Source organism: Ovis aries, chromosome 11 (assembly GCF_016772045.2).
Source record: "Ovis aries strain OAR_USU_Benz2616 breed Rambouillet chromosome 11, ARS-UI_Ramb_v3.0, whole genome shotgun sequence".
Taxonomy (NCBI): domain Eukaryota; kingdom Metazoa; phylum Chordata; class Mammalia; order Artiodactyla; family Bovidae; genus Ovis; species Ovis aries.
The window spans coordinates 24138224-24154982 of NC_056064.1; the positions used below are offsets into that span (position 1 = coordinate 24138224).

The window sequence follows — 16759 nt, forward strand, 5'->3', positions numbered from 1 at the left end:
AGGTGCTCTTAACACAACCTGGAGGACTGGGGTGCTTCCCAGAAGTGGCCTCTCATCTGGGAACACGAAAGTGTAGCCAGGCTGGGTGGGGCCAACTCAAAGCCTCCTAACTCAGGATAAGAGGTTAGAACTTCAGGGACTTAACCAGTGGTCTGGTGGCTGACTCCATGCTATCAGTGCAGGGGGCCTGGGTTTAACCCCTGGTCAGGGGACTAGATCCCAAATGCTACAACTAAGACCTGGGACAGTCAAATAAGTAAATATTACATATTTTTTTAAAAAAAGAAGTTAGAACTTTATCTTAAAGGCTACAGGAAGGCATAAAGGCACTGAAGCAGGGAAGTGACATGACCGAAGTCTGGGGTTTTGTACATATGTGTTTCAGATCACTCTGGCTGCAAAATTGGAAGATGCGTTAAAAGGAGCCCAGACATGTGAAGAGCTGTCCATCCAGTGCGCCAAAGATCCTTAGGAGGAAGAGTCCTCAGGATGGTCTGTGGGGTTTGGAGGAGGCGTGCCTCAGGCCAGATCCAGGCATCTAGCCTGGGTGCTGGGTGCACAGTGCCCTGATGACTAAGAGAGAGAACAGGGGAGAAGAGGCAGGGAGGGGGCAGGGGGACATTGACCCTGTTGGTGGAGCCTAGGGAACCTCCACCCCACTCCAGTCCTCTTGCCTGGAAAATCCCGTGGGCAAGGAGCCTGGTGGGCTGCAGTCCATGGGGTCGCTAAGAGTCGGACACGACTGAGTGGCTTCACTTTCACTTTTCACCTTCATACATTGGAGAAGGCAATGGCAACCCACTCCAGTGTTCTTGCCTGGAGAATCCCAGGGATGGGGGAGCCTGTTGGGCTGCCATCTTTGGGGTCGCACAGAGTTGGATATGACTGAAGCGACTTAGCAGCAGCAGCAGCACAGAACCTCCAGACAGAGGGGACTGGAAGCCTGGGGGGCAGGGAGGTCTCAGAACTTTCTACCAGAAATAGCATTTTCCAAAGAGCTGTAATCATGCCATACATAAAAATTAAGCCTGGTGGATTAAAAACACTAAGAGTTTTTAAAACTGGTAAATTGTTTGTAAACTAAACTTTTAATTAATTTATTTATTTTAATTGGAGGATAATTACTTTACAATATTGCGACTTTTTACAGGGAAAACCTTCTTAAGCAAAATCCAAAATGCAGAAACCATAAAGAAAAAAACTGATATATTTGCTTGCAGAAAAATTAAACACATTTCTGTGTTTCAAAAGACATCTTATAGAAAGTGAAACAAGTGATAGACTGGAGGAAATATTTGAGATGTATAAAAGAGGCAATGTGTTTTTAAGAGTCCATAATGGATTAAGAGCTGCTACAAATCAATAAAAAAACAAGCAGCCTAAAAGAAAATGGAGAAAAGATTATTAACAAGTACCTCGCAGGGAAGAAAACACACACAGCCAATACAGAAAATGAAAGATATTTGGAATCAGTGGTAAGCAGGAAGGGGAAATTTTGAACTTAATGATTTAACACTTTTCACCCACCAGACTGGCAAAAACCAATAATAGTAATAATATATATATACATAAATAGATACACATAAATAAAATTACTTTATCCCATGAGAAAAGTTAAATTCCCAAGCCAGATCCCCACCTGCAAAAAGCTGACATGTTTAGCACCCATGACATATCAGCAAAATGACGTCAAGTTATTCTTAGGCCAGTCATTTGTGTCACAAGCATATCATAAGATCCTAACAGGATGTTTATTGACTCCAAAAAATCAAAGACACACCTTGCTGATAATTCACAATGGATTTCCTGAGCAGGAAACATCTCAAGTTTGGTCTCATTGCCCCCTCTCCAGCCCACCTCAGAGAGAAGCCATAAAACCAAGACCCACATGGGGCTGTAATAATGATAATGACAATTTGACTTCCCTAGTAGTCCAGTGGCTAAGATTTTTTGCTCCCTGTGCAGGGGGGCCTGGGTTCAATCCTTGGTGAGGGAACTAGATCCCACATAGACCACAACTGAAGATCTCACATGCCACAACTAAATTTCCCATGTGCTGCAACTAAGACCAGGAACAATAAAAATAAATACTTTTTAAAATGGAGTGTCTTATATTTTAGACATGGCGCCTATGGCATGTTTTTTTGAAAAAATTATGATGGTGACAATACTACCAGTTGCCATGTGTTAGCCCTGCCCAGTTCCCTAGCCTCATCTCCAGCCTTCTTGCCATCACTCAGCTGCATCAAGTTCAGTCCTATCTTGGGCTTCCGCCCTTGCTTTGTCCTGGAGCCTTATCATGCTGGCTTCAGGTGCTCTCTGACCACCCACACTAAAGCTGCCCCTGACCAACCACTTTTGATGACATTATCTTTTCTGTTTTTGTTTTTTTTAAAACTTTCCTTTTCATAGCGATTTCCGTCGGTTTTTAAATTACCTTATTTAGAGCCAAGAAGCTTCATCTGGTCTTGTTCAGTCCTGTGCTCTGGGGCCAAAAGCACTGCCTGGCACATGGTCAGTGGTCCAGATTGTTTGCAGAATGAAGGAAGGTGCTGGGCACCATGTTAAGTGCTTTGGGCTTCAGAGACAACAGTGCTTGTGTGTGACTTCATTCCCCCCCACCCCTCTGCCCCACAGGCAAGTACCTTCATAGGCCTCCTCCGTGTACTCGGCATTGATGAACCTGTCTAGGATGTCATTTTCCTCAGCAAAGGCAAGAAGGATCCGCACGATCTCCTTGGTGCTGGGGTTGATGTTTAACAAGGCCTTCATCAGGCAGGTCTTCCCCGTGTCCAAGGCTGTCAGCTTGTGCATAAGGAAGTCTGCAGGCAGGAGGGCAGGATGGAGCCGCAGTACAGTGGGGTCCCGGCTGCCCTTGGCCCTCCCAGCCCGGAGGAGGGGAGACTGGATTGTGGGGGCTGCAGCCCCAGACCGCAAGACCCTGCCCAGGCCCTCTGCTGAGCTCCCTGCCCCAAGCTCCTCTCCTCCCTCTTTCCTGTCCAGTTCTTCCTTCTCCAGCCCCCTGGCTGGCCCCTCCTCCTCCTGGGTGAGTTACCTAAGTCTTATCAGAGACCTTTTGCCCTTGGCCTTCTGCATCATCTCCCTGGTAGGGGGCAGTCCCACCCACTGCCTGACTTCCCACTGTCCATCTCAGAAATCTCAAGCCCACCACCCTCACCCTGGTTGCTTACACATAGAGCTAGCCGCCTCCCTTTAACTCTCTACTTCCCTGGTCCCCAAGACAGCTCAGGCCCCACCAGCCACCAAGTCTCCTAAGTCCAAGTGGCACCACCCTGCATTCACTCCTCACGTCTTTGAGTCCATGAAGAGTTGTTCTCCATTTCCCAGGCCCGCTGCTGGGGTCCCAGCTCTGCCTGAACAACGGTCTTCTCCAGATTTATCCCCATCCTCTGCCGAGTGGCCAGACCACGACCACCACCTATCTAAGCCCTTCCATGGTTCCCCATTGCCCTCCGAATCAGGTTCGAAGTCGCCAGCCCAGCATTTAAGGCTGGAGGGCAGGGCGAGGGGTGGGGAGACGGAGGGAGGTGGACGGCAGGGGCAGGCACTGACCAGGCACATCCAGGCTGTGGCGCCGCTTGCAAAGCTCCTGCAGCTCCCCCAGCAGCTCCAGCAGCTCCTCCACGCAGCCCTCCGACACTGCCGTAAAGATGCGTTTCTTCAGCCGCTTCTTTTTGCGCCTTTGCTCTTCCTTGGCCAGGTTTGCACTGAGGCCAGAAAGTGTTTCCAGCTCACAACATGTGCACCGCCCCTCCCCAGGGCCTCACCTTCCTCCAACAGAGCCACTGTGCCCACAGGCTCTGCCCACAGGGCGCTGCACCAGTATTTACATCTGCACATGCCCATCACAATGCCTGACCTCCCCTCCCTTAGTGCTGGTGGAAGGGGTGGGGGGGATTCGTGCGCTGCTCCCCTTCTAATCCAAAGGCAATCACGTTTTAGCAAACTGTATCTCTGGTTCCACATTGTAACGATCAGGAAAGATACGTACCTAACTGTTCATTGTGAAGCCCACAAAAGCACGAGATCACAGGAAGACAAATTGCACCTTCATATTTTGTGTTGTTTGAGTATTTTTAATATATTCAAATATCTCTCTCCCCACCCCCACACTCGAAATAGGCAGCTGTAGTAACACATTGCTGCGTAGTCCTCTGTGTGTGTGTTCTTGTAAAACACGCATTAATGTTCGATGGTTGCATGCATGGATTTTTAGTTTAAGTATATGGCATTGCACTAACTCCTCATTCTGTTGCTTGTTGTTATTCCGGTATTTTATGATGAATGGATATTACTTTTATAAAATGTAATATCCCTCCCTTCCCCCCAAAAATGACCTACATGCCTCTGCCATGGGCCCAGACGTATGTTGCAGCACTCAGCAGTGGCAGCCTCTTTCTCTCTTCTGCAGGGTCCTGGTGCCTGCCCCTCTAGCGCTGCCTGGGGGCACAGTGGGAGGAGAGGGAGGGCCCGGCTCACCTGGGACTGTTGGGATTGGACGGGGTCTCTGTCACGTCATCCTGAGGAGATTGTGGGGAATCCATGTCATCACAGTTCCCAGAGACGCTGGAGGGGAGTGGGGAGGGACAGGTTTTTAAATGGACAATGGCAGCATGCCACAGCCAGGCCTGGCCGTGTGGCCCAGGGCAAGTCCCTGCCTACCCGCTGGAGCCAAGGGCTGGAGTACTCACCATTGCCGGATGTTGGAGTCCATGGGCTTAGAGAAGATGGGGGGAGAGGTCTTGGCAACCGTGGGGTTGGGCTCGAACCCTTCTATCTCCAGGAAGAAGTGTGCACTGGCAGGACACCCAAACAAGCCCATTAGAGCTGGGGCAGGGCTTGTTCACCTGTGTGTCCTACAGCCCTGCTGCCAAGGGTGCCCACCTCACTGAGTGGTCACTCCCGGTCAGGCCCAGACAAGCCTGGAAGGCTCAGAGCTAGTCCAGAAATGAGGCATAAGCGAGGTGAGGGCAGGGCTCACTGATACATTGGCCCCCCTTCCCGTCTCCTGCCCATCAAAAGGAACCTTCTGACTTGACTTAGAATCAAATCATTCTTCCAAAAGAGAGGGGCAAACCCCTGGTTGAGAGCCTAAGGCCAGGGTTCTAGGCTGCCTCTGCCTCTCCTGTTGTGTGGCCCCACTCACTTTCTCTGGGTCAAGTGTCCTCACCTAGAGAGACTGGGCTAGATGCTCCCTAAGGCCTGGACTTAGGAGCAGCGCTGCTCCTGAGCTGTCTCCTTATTTCAGACCGTCCAGCTGAAATGGGCTTCAGAGACCACCCTATGCAATCAGTCACCTTCCTCTGCACCCCTGCAGTCCCCCAAACTGTCACCCCAAAGTTGTCCCCATGCCACTATGGCAGCTCGGACCCAGCGACTACAGACACATCTGATAGCAGCTCAGCCCCAAAACATCCCGGCTGAGATGTGCTGACTGTCTCCAGGCAGAGCCGGACGACTCTCACACCGGCAGCTCTTTCCCCAGTGGGTCCAGCCCCTGCTCTTCCTCTATTCCACCCTACCTGTCTGGGCTCAGTAGTGCATTTACTAGCAGACATTTACACGTACAATCTGCCAAGCACTATTTTAGGAGCTGGGAACACTGTGGTGAACAAGTAGACAAAAATGCCTCCCCTGGCAAAGCTCCTGTTCCAGTAGGTTGGTAGGAAGAGACCAGGTTATAGCTCAGTGAAGCCATTGCTTTCCTTGCTCTAGACAACAACACACTGTCTTTCGGCTGTAAGTTCTTCAGTGGCGGGAACTACAATTGCAGCATCCTAAGTCTCTAGAACCCAACCCTGATCGTGATACTCAGAAGACCTAATAATGGATGAGTGTAAGGATGGATAGGTGAAAGATAAATGAGTTGATAAAAGAATGACTGGTTGCCCAGATGAGTGGATGGCTGAATAGGTAGGTAGATGATGGATAGTGGGAAGGACGAATGGATGGATGGATGGATGAGGAATGAATACTTGGCTGGATAAACAGGTGGACAGATGGAGAGACCAATAAGGAAACAGACCAACATCAACCTTGAACTGTAAACTGTGGGAGGTTGCTTCCCTCAACAGGAAGATGAAGGCTGTGACTGAGAAAGGAGGTCTTCAGTGTCTGGGAAGGAGGGTAGTGAGAGCTGAGCTACAAAGGACCCAGTTGTGGGTCAGGAGCTAACCCCTGGGACGGCCTGTCCCACACCTGCCCTGCTTGCCGCTGTACGTGCCATATCTCATCCGCCAGCGTGAGCAGACGTCAAGATCTTGGCCAGGTGACGTCCTGGCTCCTGACCCGCAGCAGCTGCCCTTTGTTTACTCCTATCTTTGACCCAGCCCAAAAGGAGCCACCACCCACATGTTGTTAACACAAGTAGGCAGACAGCCCTGCGTCTTTTCTCCTGCATTTCTATTCCTTTGAAGGCAGAGAACGATCCCTAGGCAACTCCCGGGCTGGGGAGGACTCTCTCTTACTTTGTCCCATGGACAGCCCAAGGGCTCTGAGCTTCAGGGCCAGCGCCTCTATAGCCTTTGGCCTGTGCCTATGTCCCTGGGCAAGGCAAGGCCCAGGGGACAGGAACCCCAGCAGCTTCTCACAGAGAGGGGCATGATGCTTCAGGAAAAGCTCCAGGTCCAAAAATTTCCCTCAGATCTGGAGTTTTGGGTGCCTCCAATTTCACCGTTAATACAGATTTCCTTAGCAGTCAGAGCTGCCATCTTTACTTATATATAATATTTAATTTTTTTTCTTTGTAAACCTGAGTCCTATACTCAGTTCTGAGGGAGATGCCTAAATCTTTGGGGTCTGGAGAGAAGTAGGCACGTGAGGGCCCTCAAAAAGCCTTGGGAAGGAGAAGGGATCACCTATTCGGAAGACCAAGGTCACACCTCACACCAAGCCCTTGACTGGGCAGGGGTCATGGGCAGACCTGAGCCTGGAACTAAGTTCATGAACCAGGCTGGGCCCAGAAGGGCAGCCGGACTACACGAAGAACCTGGGATCTTCCTAGAACGCTGTCCTCAGTCCTTCTCTGAGGTCCAAACCTCCCCTGGGAAAGTGAGAGGGGAGGGAAGGGGGACGGGAGGCAGGAAGCTTAAGGCAAAGATTTCGCTGCTCTAGGACTTGCCTGGCAGACCAGGAATTCAGACTGTGCTTAATGCAGAGAATGGGGGTTTGATCCCTGATTGGGGTACTAAGATCCCACTTGCCGTGAGGGGAAAAAAAAACACCCAGGTATCTCTGCTCCTACTCAGGCAAGCCTCTCCAGAAACAGGCTTCCCCGACAGGCCTCTGACACCTGTCTGATCTCCACGTCCACCCAGTCTTCTCTCTAATGCTCCAGACTGGAGCTTCCACCGAGTGTGCCACTAGTACCTCTCAGCCAGCATTTCACACCTGAACTTGGTTCTTTCCTCCTGACCTTGCTCCTGCTCCTCTGAAGTACTGATGTCAGAGACAGCCCTGTCATCCATCCGGGTCCCCCCATCAGAATTGAAAATGTCTCTCAGTCCTCCTTCTCCCTCCCCTCCCATAGCTGATACTTCAGACTCCATGATGCTAATACCTCTTTGATCCCTGCCTGCTTCTCCATGCCTCACCACCAGGCTAACCACCTATCACCTGGGCAACAATCACAACAGACTCCCCTTTGATTCATCATCCATGAAGATCACCCAGAGTATCACTGCTGCTGCTGCTAAGTCGTTTCAGTCATGTCCAACTCTGTGCGACCCCGTAGACGGCAGCCCACCAGGCTCCTCTGTCCCTGGGACTCTCCAGGCAAGAATACTGAAGTGGGTTGACATTTCCTTCTCCAATACACGCATGCATGCCAAGTTGCTTCAGTTGTGTCCGACTCTGTGCAACCCCATGGACAGCAGCCCACCAGGCTCCTCCGTCCACAGGATTTTCTAGGCAAGAATACTGGAGTGGGTTGCCATTTCCTTCTCCAAGAGTATCATTTCCACAATGCAAACCTCGCCATGCCCTCCCTCTCACACAAAAGGCCTCCATAGCTCCCCACTGCCCCCAAGGTATCCAATCTAAGCTGACAGCCAAGACCCAGCCTCAGAAGGGCTCATCTCCCCCACCTACCCAGCACTTTAGCCACATGGGACTCCTCACTGGTTCCTGCCCCAAGCCCTGCCCTTGCCCTTGCCCCTCCCCAAGGGAAAGGGATGCTCTTTCCCTTCCTGTCTACCCGCCATCATCCACGGTAACACCAGCTCTGCTACAAAGTACCCACAGAATCAGAACAACCAGCCCCTCCTCAGGCCCAGCCCACCCTCTCTCCAGGCCACTCCCCGCATTCTCGCTGGGGCCCCCCTCACCATCCAAACTGTGAGCAGAGGTGGGTGTTCTTTCTCTCATGCCCCAGTCTCCCCAGCCTGGGCCCAGCCCTGGGCCTGGTGCTCGAAAGACCTCAGCAATTATCACTCAACCAACAGAAGGGAAAGCACCAAGCTCACCTCGGCCTAAGACAGGCCTGGGACAGGGTAAAGGAGGTGGGGCAAATGGGCCAAGCCAGACCAGGGCCCACTCGGGTCCAAGGGAAGCACAGCTGGGGTGAGGGAGGGCGCTCAGGTTGAAAGTGAGAGTGTCAGTCACTCAGTCGTGTCTGACTCTGCAACCCCATGGACTGTGGCCCACCAGGCTCCTCTGCCCATGGCATTCTCCAGGCAAGAATATTGGAGTGGGTTGCCATGCCCTCCTCCAGGGGATCTTCCTGATCCCAGGATCAAACCCAGGTCTCCCCCATTGCAAGCAGATTCTTTATTGGAGCCACTACTCAGGCTGAAGAGCACCAAATCAGCTGAGGGGGTTGGGGGGACTGCAATGGGGTCAGTTCAGGGGCCAGCTGTGACCCCAGAGAAGTACTTTCTCTGCTCCCACCTCCCCCGTGTCCTCACCTGGGAAGTGGTCATAACTGTCCCGGCCCTGCCCCATTCCCAGGGGCCCTGGGGAGTGGCAATGGCAATAACAAGGAAGACAAAGTTCAAGGCAATAAAACACCATCAGGGCCAACAAGTTCTGTGGAATGAACCATCACTCTATGGACTGGTGTCCCCCTTACACAGGTGGAATTGAAGAGCTTGAATTACCTGGCTGGGCACCCAGTGGCTATGAAAGCCCCCCAGTGGACACGGAAAATGTACTAAGGAGGGGGCCCCTGCCAACCTGGAATTTCACCCACTTTTCAGCTCCTTGTCTCAAGATGACTTCCAGCAACTCCCCGCCTCCCCAGAAACCTTTCTGAATGTTTCTGCCTCGGTGCCCCAGTCCCTCCAGTCGTACTGACCTCTCCAGCTCAGCCCTAGAGTATGCAGGGCTCCCCGCTACACACACATACATCCCTACTTATACCTGGCTGGGCACCAGGCCACCCAGATGAGATGAGAATGGAGTCTCAGGTCCACCCCCAGCAAGTGCTCCCTGAAAGTGGGTACCAGGCCCCTCCCATGCCTCTCACCACAGCACCCAGGCCCAAACCTACTGGCCCTACCTCTTTTTGGTGGGGGTGACCTCTGATGGCCTCTTCTCCTGCAGGATGGCAGGGTTCACAAAGGGGATGGTGGCTCTTCTGCCCGTGAGGGGCACCATCTCCTTGGGGTGGGCGTTCATGGCTGGAACACAATTGCAGTGCAGATGCTCAGGCTGAGGGGACAGGGAGGAGCTTCAGGGGGGTTTTCAGACCATGTGGCCCCTGCTTACACCCCCTGGGATGGGACGCTCATTCTGTCTTTCCAGGATGCCAACCCTGCATAGAGTTGACATCCCTGTTGGCTCAGATGGTAAAGAGTCTGCCTGGAGTGCAGGAGACCTGGGTTCGATCCCTGGGTCAGGAAGGTGCCCTGGAGAAAGGCATAGCAACCCACTCCAGTATTCTTGCCTGGGAAATCCTGTAGATGGAGGAGCCTGGCGGGCTACAGTCCATGGAGTCACAAAAAGTCGGACACGACTGAGTGACTCACACAATTGTGCATAGACGGTCCCTGCAGTTTCTCTTGCTCCCTGCTTCAGCACCCCTGCTCCTGGGGGTCCGAGGAGAGCCCATCAGAGCTTCCAGGTAGAGACCACCATGCCCTTGACCTCTCTCTAATCATCTGCCCCAGCCCCACCCATCTCCAGGTAGATTCCTGAGAATTAACTCTGCTTTTTAAATGTCTCAGGATCTGTGTTCAGAATGCTCCTTGACAGAGCAGGACTGTCACCTCCTTTGTTCTAGACACTATGCTCCTAGTAACACAGCCCAGATCTCTCTGGTTTTTTAATTTCTCACACCCTTTGTGCTCTCTTGTGCTAACACACAGATCATCTTTCTTCCCTCCCCAAAGCTGAGTGTAACCAGCCTGGTGGCTATCTGTCCGTTGGAGGAACCAGCTGAGCCTCACCCAGCTCAGCACAGACTTGTCTCACTGATGCTCTTATGGGCTGGACCCTGTGTTGGGCTGGAGGGAGTACTGGAAAGAGGAACTGATATGTCTTCCAAGGAAACCGAAAGGAACTTAGAGGTTTCTGTGTGGAAGGGGAGGCCTGTCCGGGCAGAGGGGATAGCCTGAGCAAAGACCAAGGGTCAAGAAAGTTCAGCAAGGAACAAGGAGCTGGTGTGACTGGACCCCTGGGCAGTAAGAGGCTTGAGAGCATGTCGGGCCTGGAACAGCAGCAGGAGTTGGCTGAACCTGAGGGCAGGGGGGACGTGAGAGGGATCTGGGTCTTATAGGAGACAGCACGAGGGAGAGAGAGGAGACCAGAGGCCAGGAGGAGGCTGCCGCCGGGGCCAGCCGGCTGAGGGTGGTGGGCTGGCCGTAGAGGAAGAGACGGACAGGGAAAAGGGTTGTGTGGATAGGAGGTGATTCTGCAGTTAGCTTGAGCCACCCTCGGAGACACAGAGAGGCCAGAGGGGGTGATTTCTATAAGAAGAGCCCAGTTGGGTGGAGGGGCGCCATGGGTCATCCTGACCCACACAGGAGAGCTCTCTGGAGGAGGTGTCTGGATTGTAGTGTGTTCAGACTGTGTGTATGTCACTCAGTCATGTCCGACTCTTTGCAACCCCATGAACTATAGCCCACCAGGCTCCTCTGCTCATGGAATTCTCCAGGCAAGAATATTGGAATGGGTTGCTGTTGCCTTCTCCAGGGAATCTTCCCAACCCAGGGATGGAACCCAGGTTTCCTGCATTGTAGGCAGATTCTTTACCGTCTGAGCCACCAAGGAAGCCTGATACATAGAATTACACTACTGCAATGATTTTATGTTGTATTTTTAGCCATATACATTTTGTTGGAGGCCTGGTTACAGACTGGGTGTTATAAGAGACCACAGTTTTATAAATTAGACAAGATATAAGCAATAGATCGAGTGACACTGACAAAGACATAGAGCAGCAGGGAGGCACAAGGCACAGACAAATCTGAAAACAAATTAAAACAGCGATTAATCAGTTTAAGGGGAAGATTTTCCTTACCCTGGAAAACAGATCTAAACCAGTATTTTTTAAGATAGAAACCAAAAGATTATAACCACATCTAGGAGTTCACTCAGTCCCCTATAACTCATCCTTTCTGTTAACAGCTTTATGAAGCCATCAGTTTTCCCATTAGAATTATTTGCACTGCTCTGAAAATCTCTCTTATAAATCTTCTTGAAGGGGAGGCATTTTTGCAGAGGCATCAGAGTGAAACCATAGGTATCTAAAATGACAGAAAGACTTAAGAAGGCACGTTTAAAGCAACCAGGTTACTGCTGATGCAGATATTCTAGAGATTATATGGAATTCTGCTGTGTGCTGGTAAAGCGTTCAGTCATAATTCTAGTTATTATCTGAAAGTACTGTGCATCACAGCATAACCTGGTTCAGACTGTGGTGAGGTCTAGAAATGAGAGAGCCTCATTACCACCCCGCCTTCCCCCCACTAAACATGAGCAGCCCTGAAAGAGGGGAGGAGAAGGGGGTGGGGGCAGGGGGCATCAGCCCTGGAATGCAGGCACCTTGAGGCAGGGAGCTCCGAGGGAGGGCCTCAGGCATTCCACTAAGAAAGACCCATCAGCACCAGGTCCCTGGCCATATCCACCGTCATACCACCTCCATCAGCCCAAAGCGACCTGTGGACAGATGGGGCTAAAGGCTGGGCTGGGCCAACACTGGAAGAGAGGAATGGAGGGCAAGTCTCTTATCCCTCCGTGAGACTCAGTTTTCCCTTCTGAGAAATGGGCTAAAGGGTCTCCTATGTCTTTCACCTATGACCTCTGGCTGCTCCATCTCCTCTGCCCTGGCCAGTGAGTGTAGGGCAGTCCCTGCCCAAGCAGGAGAGGGTAAGGAGAACTGTGGCTGGGGAGACTGCAGCAGCTATAATTAGCTGCCTGAGTCACCTCATAAACCTGTGTTCTCACCTGCTGGACTCTCGCGGGCCTGGCCCTCCCTCTCTCAGGGATTGGGCTTCTTCACCTGGGAAGTGCCTCCCAAGCCCCAGCACTGACTAGAATGGCCTTTCCTGGGAGATGGTGCAGGCCCGGGGCCACAGGGCCCACCCCCATCCCGGGCTTGCTGGCTCAGCCCCTATGAGACACCTGGGCCCCATCCCTCTCAGGCTCTGGGGCCTTCTCATCCCATCCTGAGCTCCCATCACACTGCTGCCCTGGAGTTCACATCCCCAGGGCCTGCTAGAGGTGTCAGGAGCCTCCTTCACCTCTGCCCTGGGCAGCTATGAGTGTCCGCCCTCCCTGAGACCCCCAAACCTCAGTGGAAGGTGCCCACTTCCATCAGAGCCTGTGCTCTCCCACACTCCCAGTGGCCAAGAGCTCACGTCCAACTTTGCCTCCCCTGCTAGAGGCCCAAGCTTTCTCCCAGTCCCAGCTGAGGCCAATCAGCAAAGGGCAGGCATGGCCCAGAGGGACCCCTGAGGTCCTCACTCTGGGCCCCCTGGGACCTTGGAGAGCACTCAATACCTGTGCGGCAAAGACTCATCTGGTGAAGTCCAGGTATGGCAGTGGCTGCCTTGTTCTCAGATCACCGCATGTCCGGGGCCCAGGGCCTACAGCCGAGGTGGCGAGAGGCTCTCATCGTAGTCAGAGGGATGGCTGGAATGAAGTGTCAGAGGCAGAACTGGCTGGGTCACCTGCCCTTGGTGCCAAGCAGGCCACGCCCACCAGCCACATCTACAGCGCCTGCCCACCGCCCACGTGCTCTGCCTGAATCACCCCCACGCCCACAGGGCAGCCTCACCCCAGCCCAGGAGAAGACAGGGAGATGGCAGGTACCCAGACTAAGGGCCTGGTCCAACTCTCCTCTGGTATTTGATGCCTCACATCACGACCCTCATCACATGTACTTCCCAAGGATGCTGTGAGAAGTCAGAGATCCTGCTGGTAGGAAGGCCAAATGAACTGAGTGCTCAGGGCCAACCCTGGGAGGCAAGGCCACCACCAAGGGTTGGCCCATTGACCCCACAGTGACCACCTCCAAGGCTTGGTTTCCATCCTTCAGAACCTGGGATCAAGTCCCCTTGGAGAGAGAGGAAGTCTCCATTCAATGCTTCCCTATGGAAATTATGCACCACAGACCTCGGTATCAGACAGCTTCACCCCTAGACTGTATGACCTTGGGCAAGTCATTTCTCATGAAACTCCATCTCTTCATTGTGAAATGCGCATAGTAAACTCACCTTGCAGAGGTACCACAGGGCTTACATGTAACGATACATAGAAAGGGCTAGAACAAGGACCAGAGCACAGAAAGAACTCTGTAAACAATGACAGCTATGAACAGAACTCTATAAACAATGAATCCTGCATTCAGCTGCCAGGCCACCTGCTTCCAAGGCTGGAGCATCAGGGGAGATTCTGAGCCCTCCCTCCCTGCCCAGGCCACAGCTGTGAGGAGGGTGGAGCAGGGCTGGGGCAGGCCTGACAGTCTCTGCATCACTCAGGAATTACACACCTGTTCCCGCAGGCAAGACAGGACTGGGATGGAGCAGGAAGTCTCTGCTGACAGGGACAGCGCTGGTGACCCATGTGGCAGGGACTTCCTCGGGTGCTGTGGGGACAAGGCCCTCCATCTCTCATCAACACAACCTGCCAGGCCTGGGCCGAGGCAGGTCAAGCTTCTGACTATGGGACAGCAGGACCTGTGGCCAGTGAGGGGCAGAAAAGCTGGATCCATGGCTGACAAGCTTCAGATGTGGGTGAAGAGGGGGCCGCTTCTGCAGTTTAAGTCAAGGGGGCCCCAAAGCTTCCCAGGTGACCCAGTGGTAAAGAACCTGCCTGCTAATTCAGGACACACAAAAGACACGGGTTTGCTTCCTGGGTCAGGAAATTCCCCCGGAGTAGGAAATGGCAACTGACTCCAGTATTCTTGCCTAGAAAATTCCAAGGACAGAGGACCTGGTGAGCTACAGTCCAAGGGGTTACAAGGAGTCAGACACGACTGAGCCCATGCGCACACACACACGCGCGCACACAGCCCAAGCACACATCCCAGCTTCATCACTCCCTGAAACTCCATTAAAGCCCCAGCTTAGATCAAACATAGTCTGTCCTCTATTACTCCAGTAATTGCCCCTCCTGACTCAGCCCCCACCCCTTCCAGCTTGCTCCTCCCTGACTGCCTCTGAGCCCTAAGGGTGAAGCTGTTGCCCAACTTGAGGATTTGCATTTTGCCATGTGTGTTAGCACATTTTCTCAAAGGCCAGACTGGCTAAAATGGCCCCTGTCTCCATCCCAAAGGCAAGCAGTATGCCCAGCATGGAGAAAGGGAGCCCCTCTGCTGTTGTGTGGAATAGGGGCTGGTCTGCATTCAATCCCATTTAATCCAATACACCATGGGAGCCCACACTGGAAGGCCAAGCAGGAAGCCAGGGCTCAGTGTAGGGTTCAGAAATGGGGAAAGTGGTCTCCACCCTCAAGGAGCTGTGAGCCACAAGGGAGCCAGGCTCGGGTAGAAAATCTAACCCTACCAAACAAGTTAGAGGACAAAGAGGACTCGGGCTACCCAGGAGGAGGAAGCGCCTCTAATGGAGGCTGGGGGACAGATTCAGTGAAGAATTTTGGGGTTGGACTTGGAAGAAGGGAGTGATAGGGACAGAGTAAAAGGACAAAGTAGGTGATTAAATCACTTCCCTGGTGGCACAGTGGTAAAGAATCTGCCTGCCAATGCAGGAGACTCAACAGATGTGGGTTCGATCCCTGGGTTGGGAAGATCCCCTGGAGGACATGGCAATCCCCTCCAGTATTCTTGCCTGGAAAATTCCGTGGACAAAGGAGCCTGGTGGGCTACAGTCCATGGGTTTACAAAGAATTGGACACAACCGCAACTGAGCACACACAGGTGATTAAATAGTTAATCCCACTAGGGGACTGTAGGTAGAAAAAATATGGGAGACCCCTACAAATGAATGATTACTCAAGAAAGGTTTGCTTAACCACAAAACAAAGCGGGCTTGCTTAGCAACAAAACCATGCAACAGAAGCGTGAGACATGCCCGCAAACAATTAAATAATGGTGGCATGAGCCCCACATCCTGCCCAGTGTGCTCAGTAAGCTCGTGATTCCTAGGATATGCTCTCTGTACACATTAAAAACAATAATCTGTGGGCCTAGCTTGACCATGTAGGAACAAGAAAATTCCCCTGCTCAACCTGGAGGAGGAGCTGATGATGCAAGCATGATGTCTACTCAAGAAAGACAAAGAAGTTCTTCTCCTCCTCCCTACTTTTCCTTTTGATTATAAAACTGTAGCCCACTAAGTTCTCGGGGCATGGCATCTCTCGCCCACCAGTCTATAAACCTCAGAATTAATCACTTCTTATCTATCACTTTGCCTCTAGCCGAATTCTTTTCTGTGCTGAGACGTAAAGGACCATGGTACCGAAACGACAACTAATGGTTTCTGAAGGACAGTCTAAACGGATAGAGTCATGGAACAGAGACTTGGAAGCAAGAGACTCAGGCACGTTGAAGGAGTGGTCACAACCTTGGGGAACGTCTAAACTCAGCGGGGCATCAGAGATGCTCTGCCAAGTCTGGCTTCCGCCGCTGAGTGGCCCCAGGGCACTGAGTCAGCCCTGACCCCTTGAGCAGTTCTCTTCCCCACATCTTCCAAGCCCTGCAGACATCAGGCCCAGGTTGTGGGCTCGCAAGTATCCCCTTCTCCAGGAAGGAGAAGGGAGAAGAGGATCTCTGTGGGGTGGGTACAGCCAGGAAGGAACAGACTTCTTAGCCTGTTCTGGGAAATGCCCCATTGGGTGCAGTGAGGAGGGAGCGGGGGACCAGGAGCCAAGCAGACCTGCATCAGCAGCCTCAGGCCTGAGTCGACCCACCTGAAGGTCAGTGGAGGGTCTGTCTGTGTCCTGGCGGCCACAACTGTCCCTGGGCTAGCAGAGCTGAGCAGCCTGCCCATGGGGGATTCTGGGTGGTGGTGACTCATGCTACCTCCGAGTGGTGGAGAGCAGGGGACATGGGAATAGAGAGAGATCAAGAGAGAGAAACAGACACAAAAAGATCAGGCTGGTTGCAGGTGTGTCCTCCTTTAAACAATGCAGGTTCACACAAAAGGTTGTAATCATTCATTTTATAAAAGAACACCCACAATATCCCTCTAGAACTAAGTCTGAAAGTTGATCCAATTTGCAGAAATTTAAAAATATCTGACATCTACATGTTTTCTGAGGAAGGCCTACAAGTAAAGCAAGGATTCCCAAACCGAACCAGGAAGCAGAAGGCCGCACGTCTCCCTTCTTACCCGGGGAT

At 52.3% G+C, this 16759-nt stretch overlaps 1 protein-coding gene across 3 annotated transcripts in view; it reads right to left on the minus strand.

Annotated features, from left to right (window-relative positions):
* The window catches only part of TRPV3 (transient receptor potential cation channel subfamily V member 3), a 34027-nt gene extending 20928 nt beyond the window's left edge, over positions 1–13099 (minus strand). For 2 of the 3 annotated variants that reach the window (XM_042255524.1, XM_042255523.1), the window contains exons 1-6: positions 12961–13099; positions 9518–9638; positions 4713–4817; positions 4501–4587; positions 3574–3728; positions 2646–2822 (exon numbers count right to left, since the gene is read on the minus strand). In XM_042255524.1, coding sequence (XP_042111458.1) covers positions 2646–2822; positions 3574–3728; positions 4501–4587; positions 4713–4817; positions 9518–9638; positions 12961–12979 — 664 coding nt within the window. In that variant the 5' untranslated portion in view covers positions 12980–13099. Of the gene's footprint in view, positions 1–2645; positions 2823–3573; positions 3729–4500; positions 4588–4712; positions 4818–9517; positions 9670–12960 lie in introns of all 3 variants that reach the window. The other variant, XM_027975121.2, reaches the window with a different exon arrangement.
* Positions 13100–16759: the final 3660 nt, after the last annotated feature.